General features: G+C 37.5%; 1 protein-coding gene across 7 annotated transcripts in view; it reads right to left on the bottom strand.

Moving 5' to 3' along the window:
• Positions 1–1439: 1439 nt before the first annotated feature.
• Positions 1440–12601, bottom strand: part of LOC132924417 (uncharacterized) — a 62002-nt gene continuing 50840 nt past the window's right edge. Inside the window, exons 16-23 of one of the 7 annotated variants that reach the window (XR_009661323.1) lie at positions 11664–11675; positions 11299–11490; positions 10877–10982; positions 9900–10456; positions 7816–7937; positions 6939–7568; positions 2509–4717; positions 1440–2397 (exon numbers count right to left, since the gene is read on the bottom strand). Coding sequence is in view for 6 of the 7 variants with exons in the window: in XM_060988712.1 (XP_060844695.1) it covers positions 5504–6658; positions 6939–7568; positions 7816–7937; positions 9900–10456; positions 10877–10982; positions 11299–11490; positions 11664–11675 (2774 nt within the window). In the remaining variant the exon portion in view is untranslated. Of the gene's footprint in view, positions 6659–6938; positions 7569–7815; positions 7938–9899; positions 10457–10876; positions 10983–11298; positions 11491–11663; positions 11676–12601 lie in introns of all 7 variants that reach the window. The other 6 variants (XM_060988717.1, XM_060988712.1, XM_060988715.1 and 3 more) reach the window with 6 other exon arrangements.

The raw sequence follows: 12601 nt of genomic DNA, 5'->3' as shown, positions 1-12601 counted from the left end.
TTTTGGATAAAAAGTTGTACAGTAAAGTACTAAGCCACTAAAGGTGTACTTTTCTACAAGCCTATAGTTATTATTTATTATTTATAATATTATAAAATAAACAAACATTAATAACAATATATATAAAAGCTTAAATTCCTATCTATAAAAGCACACAATATAATAAATATAATAACCAAACCTGTAGAAAATCGTTATATATAGATAAAATACTATGTAACACGTTTAATATGGAGATTTATGAATTATTTTAACTTAATATTATATTATTGTGGAAATATAATTTTTCCTAAGCCCATTATTTAATATTATACCCTTATATTTTATCGGCCCCGGTAGCCCCAAAGAAAGTCCAGGGGCGCATATGCTGCCTCTCGTGCGCATGCCTATGACAAATAAGTATTAAAAACGTTACACCCAGAGTAGCAGGGTTTTCCATGCAATTATAAAATAATATTAGCAGACCTTTTTTTTCGTCTGATTCATAAATAAACCTTTTGGTTGGTAAGAAGCTTAGTAGTTTAGTCCTGTATATCACACTTGAGTACTGTACATGAGTCTAAGACGGCAGTTATTAATCATTTAGGATATTTCATCCACGGTTAGGTTAACGAGTACAGGGAAAAATTACTAATGTCACGCCACCAATATGGTTTGTACAATTATGATGCATATTTTGTACCTATAACAACTATATTAGTTTATACAAACGCACGATGACATACGTCACTACTGTGTTATGATATTATATGTTATTCGATAAATAAATAAGTAATACCACTGAATAATATACAAATGTAAATATAAGTATAGGCATTCTATAAAAATCCTAGGGATAGTGTAGATACTAGATTGTCTAAGCATAATTTAAAATAATATTGAAATTTAATACATTGCCAAATAGTATACACAAATGATTCTGATTTAACCTGGTCTGGAATGCTTATATATATGGAATGCTAATACCCATAGAAATCATAGATTGGTTTTATTCAACACATTTATAGTTTATAGTGTTTATACCATACACACCAAACTCTATTCAAGACTTTTTTTTCGAATAGTTATATTTATCATGTTTGCTTTTAAATTTAATATCACAGTACTATAACATCAGTAGTCACAACTCTGCACAGCACACTATTACTATAGGTCGATAGAATATAATATGGATACCTGTATAATATGTTATGTCTCGTACTCTGGTGACGATGTTGTGTCGGTCAGAAATTATACGTACCTATCTGACACTTTATCTATATAATATATCCTTTACGGTTTTCGTTTGTTTTTTTCTTTGAAGAACAAATTATTTTGTCAATAAAGATACCTTCATCCAGTACACCCTGAAATGTCGTTTGTACACGAGTGGATAGTATAGCTGGTATAGGTAAGTATGAATCGATGGTTATGCATATACATACAATATAATTCAACCATTGTTATCTTTCTCTCACACTTTTTTATTATCATCGAAACAACAATTATTATCGTCATAACCAATAATATTATTATATACATTATACATATATTATATATATAAAAAAAAAAATGATTTTATGATAACGATTCTAAACTAAACAAAACATTTTAAATGTATAGATATACTACTTAAAATTATTACAATTATGATCTATATATATATAATGTAAAACACTTCAAGTCGTTTTGTCGCAAGCGTCAATGCCTTTGGGGGATATTCAGGATATAATAATTATATATTTAGTAAATAATGACTAGAATACAAACGGCGGAGGTTCCACCACCCTTCAATTACCGCAATACGAATACAATATATAGTAAGAACATATTAATCGTAAATGCCGCGTGTTAATGTAAAAATGCAAAATAATAATAATGATGATGATAATAATAATAATAATAATAATAATAATAATAATAATTGTATGATAATAAAATTACAGGTGTAAACTTAGACACGTAAATAATAAAAACAAAATACAATAGTACAACAATAATTAACAAATAAAATTAGGTTATTTTGTTAGTCCGAAGGGAAAATGTATCAATTATGATAATACAAAATATATATATTATATCATATTTTATATCAATAAATATACTATACGTAGTAAAGAAGTTAATATTATAATAATTATAATCTATAAGTATATAATAACATATAGACAGATAGAAGATAACGACAGGTGGTATGGACACGTACAGCATCTCCGTATAGACGGTACACCCTTAGATGGGTAAGCCATAGAAGGGATCAATGACGATCATATCGTTATACAAATGCCTATAAGAGACACCGATCATTATATTGTAAGACGTAAGTTGTAACAACACGATAGAGTTATAATATGGGTATATCTGGGATAAATAAATAAAATATAATATGTATGTGTATGTATTTATATATATAAGTACCTATATAAAATATATACACATACATATTCAATATATATATTAATATGGGTATATCTGGGATAAATAAATAAAATATAATATGTATGTGTATGTATTTATATATATAAGTACCTATATAAAATATATACACATACATATTCAATATATATATTTAAATGGGCATAAACTTCGATAAAAAATAAGTTAACATATACGTTTTAATTATTGATTGTCAATAAAATTAATAATAATATTCCGTCGCCACGGTGGTGGTAACCAGCAGTCTCTACTATTTAACACATAATACATTTTACAATTTACACATACATATTATTATATATTAACACACTCACGTAGGTGCACAAAGACAATTATAATTTGTTTAGATACATACTATTATATAATATTATATAGAATAATATAATTTCTACTAACGACAGACGGTCTTCGTATGTATAGTGTGTATACAAAACAAAACATGATCATGTCTATTATGATTATGATTAATTTAAATATAATTTATTCGTGTACTCGACTTATCAAACTATTCAAAAACCGTCTGTAAAAACATACATCTCTAATATCGATTTAAATACATATATATATATTATTATTATCATTATACTAAGACTATATTTCTACAATAATTTGTTACTGAAACACTATTATGATTCATAATAATACATTTTTATTGATATATCAACATTTAAACACTTAGATGGGAGGCATTCGACTTCTCAGCAGACTACAAGAAACGACGACGATTAAGAATGCCAAATAAACATAATATTATTTCAGATGCAAATAAAGAAATATACGCGTCGTTACATATATTATGTCATTAGTCATTGTAACGGTGGCATTGACTAAAATTTATAACAACAATACGATAATAATAATAATAATTATAATAATAAATGGCACGTACGTAACATTTATTACGCTGTTAATAAATGAACAATTATAACTGTAAATAAAAGCGATAGACCATAATATTATAGGTAACATTAAAATATTTTATACAAATAGATATGAAATACATCGACAGTAGATATCATAAATTAATAGGTAGTAATATGATGGTCGATGATCGAAATTCGAAATATACGTAATAATAATATTATGTTGTTCACAGATATTCATATAGGTACGCCTTTAGTAACAGAACATTTTGTGTATAGATTGTCAATATGTGTTTGGTAATAATTTGACAGTTTTTCAATGGAAGTACAAATAGATGAAAACGAAAAATGGTTCTACTACCTAGTACCTATATACAATTATTCTGTTGGATGCGGTACGCGGGACGATACTTTTCTGAAATGTTGACAACTTTTGCACAAGTACTAATATATTCTTAGCGGAAGATTGACTGATAATAACGGTCCACTGTCGAACTTTGTCTACGCGTATTATAATTTAGATTAAATCGAGTGAATGGTTTAGAATGTTTAAATCGTCATCACTTATTTACAGGGGTGTGTGTGTGCGAATATTAAATTACATAAAATGTATTAAATAATCAGTTAGACGTTTATTAATTATTTATTTTCACCCTGTGGCCTTTGCGTAAGTATGTATATAATGTGTATGTATGTATGTATGTGTATGTATGTGTATGTGTGTGTGTATGTGTGTGTGTGTGTGTGTGTGTGTGTGTCTGTCTGTCTGTCTGTGTCTGTGTGTGTATGTCTGTCTGTGTGTGTGTGTCTGTGTATCTGTGTGTGTGTCTGTGCGTGTGTCTGTGTGGGTGTGTGTCTGTGTGTGTGTCTGTGTGTGTGTATGTATGCGAGTGAGAGATATAGGGACAGTATGTAAATTATTAATTTTGGTCTTCTGGACAGCTGTGAACTTGAATCGTTATTTTGTGCGAGAACTGCAATATTTAAATAAGTATCACGAATTAACGATATCAATCAATCAACGATATTAATCATAAGGTTTGACACAGAAAAGAAAAACCGTCGTTAATTATTATATAAAAACAAAAAAATTCGTGTAAGCCATAGAGGTGTATAATATTATTATAATATGAGTCATCACTATATGAATAATAATGTCCGCTATAAGGTATAATATACCGATGCGACTCGTATTAAATTATAATCGTCTCACAAACATCACAATACCATAAACCGTATCGATGACGAGGAAGCGCGCTCGAGCAGGACATATTTTAGGAGACGAGGACGAGGTCGACGACGATGGCGGGGAGGGGGCGAGAGTCTCAGGACGATTGTTTGTAATTGATCGGCCCGTAATACATCGTCCGGTAGTCCACGTCGGCGTACTCCATGTCACCGCCTTCCGCGTAACCACTGGCCGCCGGCGGTTTGTAGGGCTAAAAATATACGATACACGACACACGTTATTTCATTGTAATACTGTATACACCTATACGCTATATATATATATATATACAGGTACTTTTACAAAGTTCATAAAAACGGAGATTTTCGCTGAACGCGCGCGCTCGGTCTCAGCGTTATCATTGTTTTCCGATACACGGGTGTTAATGTGGTGGGCACGGGACACGAGTGGGTCGTTAATAGCGTTATCGTTGTCGTTCAAGCGACATACACGGCGGGAAAGGTGGGAGGGTGGGGAGCGTACGTACCTGTGTGGTTGAGCGCGCGCGTGACGAATGTCATCGTGACGTATAATATTATAATATTATTTCGTGTATATATAGTGAGTATTATCCGACTCGAGTTAGTGAAATCATGATTTAGTGTGTTAGTATAGAAACGAGTGTAAAGAGGAGGCGAACATCACACGCATTACAAAATACATCACGCTGGCCACGGGGCGGCTTTCGGGGCCGACGACTTGGCGGCCGCCGGCGCGACAATCTCACGTCGTCCGCGCGAGAACGCCCAAAACGTTAGTACGTCGCGTGGGCGTGTAGACTGTACACCGACCGGAAAACGTAATACAATAATAATAATAATTATAATAATAATGATAACATAACAATATAATATCATAAAATACAGTAAATAAAACGTGCCCGACAACATATATATTATAGTACGACGATATATCATGAATTATATATATATACGCGTCGTGAAAACGCGTTCAATGTATTACGAAAAGCTTATACGGACGACGACGGTTACGTCGTCTACACGTCGATTTCGCGGCCAACGTCGTGGAACTTGACCACGTTTTTGTTGGCGCCACCGCCGTTCGGTTGCTGGTCGGCCGCGGCCAGCACGCCGCCGGCCGGCAGGTTGTTGCGCGCGTCGCTTTTCTGCCGCGGACGGTGATGGTGCAGATCCAAATCGGCCACCGCCGCCGCCACGGTCCGGTACCTGTCGCCGGCGAGCGGTTGCGGCGACGGCGGGTCGTCGGCTTCGGCGTCCGCCGCGTAGTCGGACGCGACCGCGGGCTGCGGCTGATCCGCGTCGTCGTCCGGTTCGACGGCCACCACGCCGCCGCCAACGCCGGCCCGGCGGCGGCGGTTCTGCTGCCGGCGCCAGGACCGCTTGGCCGTCAGCGACGACTGTTCGTCGGAAACGTTGCCGGCGGACGCAGCGCCGCCGACGCCGCAATACGGCCGTTGCTGTTGCTGCGATTGCCGTTTGGACTGTTGCTGTCGCGCGCCCATGCTGGCGTACACGTCTGCGGCGTAGTAGCCGACGCCCGACACGGTGTTGTAGTTGCTGGTGGCGGCCGGCTGTACGAGCGATCCGTCGGCCGTGGCCGCGGCGTTGCTGCGTCTCCTGTTGCCGTGCTGTTGTTGCTGGTGCTGGTGGTGGTGGTACTGTTGCTGCAGGTGTTGACTGCTGCCGCCGATGCTGCCGCCGTTGTAGTAGTGATCGCTCAACGGACCTCCGCCGTCCAAGACCTGCTGCTGGTTGCCGCGGCGACGTCTTCCCATGGTGCCGCCGCCGGCGTTCATCGACTTGCAGATCTTGTCGCCGTCGCCGCCGATTCCGTCACCGCGGTCGTCGTCGTTGTCGCCCATGTACCGGCCGACCGCGTTGTGTTTCTGAGATTTTTGGTATACGTCTTCCCGACCCGATCCGGCGGTCATCTCGAACTGGGTCATTTCGATGGACTGCGGCTGATGTTGTTGTTGTTGATGCTGTTGCTGTTGTTGTTGTTGCTGACGGTGGTGAACGACGCCGCCGCCGACGGTCGAGTAGCCGGCCGTGAGAGCTGTCGCAGCCGCGTCGTCTGCCGTCACCCGGTGGTACAACAGTTGGTGTTGTTGTTGTATTTGCATGCGGTAAAACTCGTCCAAGCTCCGAGCTCCTATCCCGACTCCTGTTAACTGTTAATCACACACACGCACGCACACACACACACCCAATCGCGTTGTTAGTAAATATTTTTTATGTTAGTCGTTTCGCAAGCATTTTAGAAAACCAAAAATAAAAAATAAAAATACTACGGATTAAATATATTAATTAATGTTATCGTTCTAATATATAGTTGTACGTCAAAAAGACGCGGTTGGCATGGGGGCAGGGCCGATGGGAGAGGGTGAGTGGACGCGACTACGAAATCGTCTATAGCGACTGCGGCGCAGTCCACCGACATTTTGTACGTACCTTATTGGTGCCGATCACGCTACCGTCACTGCCGTTCAACAGCTGCTGCAGGTTCTCGTAAGTGTCGCGGCGGGACAGCGACGGCGGCGCCACCGAGGCGGACGGCACGCGCGTTCTGGGCGCCGGCTTGGGGAATGTGGACGCGGAAAACGCGTCTTTTCGTCCGTCACCGCGGTCCACGGTCGCCGCCGACGCTTTCGTCTCGTCGCCGCCGCCACCGCCACCGCTCGCTTTGCCGCTGTCGTTGTTGTTGTCGTCTTGGCGCCCCCGACGGTCGTCCTCGGCGGTCGGCCCGTCGCTACCGCTGCCCGTGCCCACGGTTCTCATCGACCGGAATTGCCGATCGCGTCGCTGCCACGCGGTCGTCGAGCCGCGGTCCGGTCTCTGCAACGAGTTGAACCGGACGGCGGCGGTCGGGCGACGGGCGACAGCGTCCGACTCGGGAACCGCGGACCGGCGCAGCAAGGACACGTAGCCGCCGTTCGGCGACCGGTGGATTAACGACGACAACGGAGACAGCGACGCGTCCGCGGGCGGCAGCGGCTGCGGCGGCTTGTAGTTGGCGTGGCCGGCGGCCGTGTTACCGTTACCGGCGTTGCTCAGTGCGGCGTGCGGCTGAAGTGTGGACGACTGTTTTAACCGACGAACAGGCACGGATGATTGGCGGGGGACAAATCATAATATTGACAACGCATACACGAAACAAAACGAAAAAAAAAACAAAAACAAAACAAAACGAATAAAAACAAAGCGAAAACGACAACAATTATAAGTGCATGCTTTCTCTCTATATATATACAATATACATGTATGAGATAATGTATGTAGTTGTATTGATAAAGATATATTGTCACTGTTGTAACCGACGATGACTAACCTGATTGGGCGGCGGTCGCATTCCGTGGAACGGCAAGTTTTCGTAGAACGCGGCTTTCGAGTCACCCGTCGCTCCCAAGTTGGATTCGTTGTCCTGCTGTTGACCGGCTCCGCCTCGCGAATCTATAGACACAGAATAACGGAAAAACGATTATTGAAATACGATCGCATGTCCGGTGCGGATACGACGACGAGCGTGTTTAATTTGTCCAACCCCGCTACGATGTCAAAATTCTAGACGTTTTGACGTGAACGGTAGGGACACCCAATAATTACGAAGTCATACAATATATATTTATACGGGAATTTTTCCTCGAGAACATACGTACGTTTACCGCAATTAAGGATTTGTGCATTGCTGCGAGAGATTTTTTGTTAAATAGAAACGTATAGTTTGGTTTAAAACTTATGTAGTTATGTGTAATTTATACATTCATTTTTACTAGTTTATATCTTTTACTAAAAATTAATAACTAATGAGTACCTAATGAATATGTTTGAAATGTTTGAATACACTCGCGTTGAAGGAAATAGTCAAACTATAAGATCACCGTGTCATTTTGATAATATATATGATAATTTTGACGGATTCGAAAAGTTTCACGTGTGCATATCATAATACGTCCGTCAATTATACAGAATGTATGTTTAAAATTTATTGTCTATAATGTATATAAGGTATACAAGGGTGTAATGAATGTTGGAATATTTTAAATAATAAATACTTTAATTTGTAAATATTGAATTCGTTTTCAAATATTTTTACTATCAAGAATTTCATAATAATATTATGTACCATTGGTGACTGGTGTATCGAAACTAAATTTTTTTTTATTATTGTGTTTTTGGTAATAATTTTGTGAATCGTGAAATCAAATTTCAATCGGATAAGTATAAGATCGTGTTGTGTGTTATTTTTATTTATTGATTTTTTAAAAACGACTAGATGGAAATGAATGTTTAGTTATATTATATTATGATAATATATGATGATAACTTATGAATTTTGAACAAAACATTATGGTTATAACTTATACAATTTAGCAATGAATTATTTATAAAATAAAATGTGATTATATTATACTTGTATTAGTATATAAATTGAAATTGAAATATTTTTTTTTTTACATACGAAAAGTATTTTAAATTTAAATACAAAGTGATTTTGAGTTTTGAGTAGTGATTTTAATATAAAAGTGTTTAAAGTACATTCACCCTCTGCTGTTTTATATACTATAAAAATTTCGTTTGATGTGTTAAGTCTTTAATTCCATAGACCTTGTCTGGACGAGTTGATTATAATGTTAAGTACTTTAATGCATACAATGACGATATAATACTTGCGTGCTTGTTGTCGGTGAATACATTTATATATACCCACCGGTAGCTTTGATCAATCATTAAAACATAAAATTACATCACACAAAAAATTTAAAAACATCATCTACGTAAAACACATACAACATATAGCACACTTAAAAACGTATTGTATATACAACAAAATTAAAGCGTCTATTCCAACCAAAAAGCATAACATTCAAAGTTGATTTTTCCAACTTTTCAGGATGAAAACGATAAACAAAAATGTAAATTTTCAACTTTAAAACATGTAAATTCTACATTTACAAGATTTAATTTTCTTTTGTAAGATGATACAGTGTTAAAAGACATTAACAATTGGGACTATTTATTTCATTTAAAAAATCGATAATATAGTAAAATGGTAAGTGTAAGGAACTTACTTCGCAAATGAATAAAATATTTTCGAAAGAACGTTATGAACAAAAATACGTGGTATGATATTTTAATTCGACGGTTTTCAAAATCCTCGTTTCTTATGAAAATTGAACTCGCGTCATTATATGCCTCTCGGATAAAATTATACATATCGTTGTATTGAGGTATCCTACTATTTTGTAATTAATACCTATATATTACTCGTATTTTTACGAAAACCGATTCCTTTAAAGACAGGTCGGCTGTCTATCGTTACCGATTTTGCGGTGCAATACATTATAATATTATTGATATTTCTAATACGATTTTAAACCCTCCGTGTTATCATACACGCAGTCGTTTTTCTACCTGTCGCAGAAGGATATCTTCCCGCGCCGGTATCCGAGCTCTGTCGGACAGGAGGCGCGGGTGGAGGTGACGTGGGTGACGGTTTTTTTGGCACCAAATTATTATTAGACCCGATCATCATGCGTCGTATGCGAGCCGCGCGCGCCGACTGCGTCTCGTTGGCCAACATCATGCACTCGGCCGCCGGCGCTTTTCCTTTACCGGTGTGGTTTTTTTTCGACTTTTGCTTTTCGCCGCTTCCGTCGGCAACGATTTTGTCGGCGGGCCCGCCGCCACCGTCCCCGGTGTCGGCCGTCGCCGGTTGGCCGTGGGCAGTGGCCGACTGCAACTTGAGCAGCTGCTGCTTCGAATGCACTAACACGCCCGGCTTGAGCGGCCACTTGCCGACGACGCTCGCGGCCGATGTTGTCCGCTGGCTGGAAAACGATTGCGAATGGTCGTCGTCGTATCCTGGCGGGGGCTTAGGGTTGCCCGAGACATTCGCCGGCTGGTCTGTACACTGCTGTGCAGTCACGGGGTTGGCACCGGAAATCGACGACGTGGCACTTCCTTCGGGACTACAATAGTAATCGTTACAAGACCGCTCGACATGGTTGTGTTATCTTATATCTTTTAGCGTTGTTTAAGAAAACCAGTATAGCTGATTGTAGCGTGTTTGCGATAGTAGAATATTGTATAATGTAAATGTATATAGTATAACGATGTCTCCAAGCACATAAGTTTCAGCGGTAAACAAGAAGAGCGAAAAAAAAATAGCCACCGTAGGGAAAAACATTAAAAAAAAAAACGCAAGAAAAAATGTGTACAGAATTATAAATATATATATATATCTACAACCACCATCACCACCATCACCGTAATCATATACGTCCCGAAACAGGAAAAACAATAACTATGAGAAAGTGCATTTGAGTGCTAGCGCGCGTACCAATAATAATAGTGGTTAACGTCAGTGCTCGTAACCATACAATACTCACTTTTGTCGCACTTTCGATATGTTTAATAGCAAGCCACGGCCTCGGTGCCGGCGCCAAACGACTGGTACCCTATACGCCGTCAATGTAGGGTATTTTTGTTTAACATCTAAATATTAAAAACAAAAACGGAACACACAATAAAAGCTGTATCTACTAAAACGATAAAATACAAATACATATATAAGTCTACTATGTAAAATTATACAGACAGAACATTGCGCACTATTAAAATATTACTAACACTATATAATGATTATAACATCACTACATCCACACAGTATGTATTATTAGTCGGTATACTTTTTTGATATGTTCACATGCCGTTCTCAAAGTATTTCGTTACCGGTTTATCACATTTTAATAATGTTGTAATAACGTTTTGTACGTCATTGTACACGTTTTATTGAACATAAAAGACTTACATTTTTGACGTCCTCCCGACACTCCATTGCCCGGTTTAATGTAACGGTTCTTACAAACGAACAGCAACAGGATAACAATTACGATGATGACGATAAGTAGCAAAATCACAACCAAGGCCACCAAGACGACCATCACTGGCAATCCACCCAAACCTATGGTTGCCAAAAACTGTTTCCACCAGGGAGCGTCACCTAGTACAGATATGCATACAAGTAAATTAATTGTATCTACATTTACGATGTTAACAATAATACTACGTAAAAATGTAAAAATAATTAAAGTATAATATACTACATTATAAATGATTAATACGTTTATTCTACTATCAATGTACTATAATAGTTTAAGAGATATAGACACTTACTTTCACTGACAGCTAATAAAAATATAAATAAATTATAATTTTACTATAAATAAATAATAATATATCAATCAACATTTTAACTTTCAGGTGCATAATATAATATTTTGTTTAATACATTAAAATCGATGAAATGCGTGGAATTTTTCACGCGTAAATATTTATAGTACAAATGATGCTCGTCTTCTGAGATTAGACCTTGCCACCTAGGTTGATTAGTACTTTGCGGCGAATCCCTGAGACAGTCGCTTAATATCTCTAAATATATTAAAGTATCATTCGTCAAATTGCTGTCGATTATACCATTTGATATTCTAATTATTTCTGCTAATTCTATCCGAAACCTAGATTTACATTTTTTCCCAAATGTGTGTCCAAAATTACATATTTATGAGATTTTAGTCCATCCTATTATAAAAACTAGAGATGAACTAGAGTATGGATTCATAAATTATCTATATACTTTAATGGATTATAGGAATCAATATATAAGTTCTTATAATTTGTTGCTTATTTTATTTAGGTGACAGGTCCCTTGTCTTTCTCCGCTTGATTATAATAAACCTATTCATAAAGTTTTAAATTTATCCCGTACTACTAATCGAAGACACATTGCGAATAATATTATTTTTTACAAAACTTTTGTCTAACTCGATTGATTTTCCTCCCCTGTATTCATAAATAAATTTAAAAGTTTCACATCGTCATACGGAACACATTCCTCACTTCTTCATTCCACTTTCCTCGTCTAATTATCTACGTAACTCTTCCTCTATTGTTGTATCCGTCTTGCTAATTAAGACCATATCTTTAATACTTTAACAATACCTTTAATAATCTATAAACTTTTCAATAACTGAAACTTCTGATATTTTACTGAGACTTTATTTTTGTTATTTAATCTACTTACGAGATTATTGTAAATATCAAATGATGTATTA

Source organism: Rhopalosiphum padi, chromosome 3 (assembly GCF_020882245.1).
Source record: "Rhopalosiphum padi isolate XX-2018 chromosome 3, ASM2088224v1, whole genome shotgun sequence".
In the NCBI taxonomy this organism is placed as follows: domain Eukaryota; kingdom Metazoa; phylum Arthropoda; class Insecta; order Hemiptera; family Aphididae; genus Rhopalosiphum; species Rhopalosiphum padi.
The sequence above is the reverse complement of the archived record's forward strand: the minus strand, read 5'-3'. Positions and strand labels throughout refer to the sequence as shown.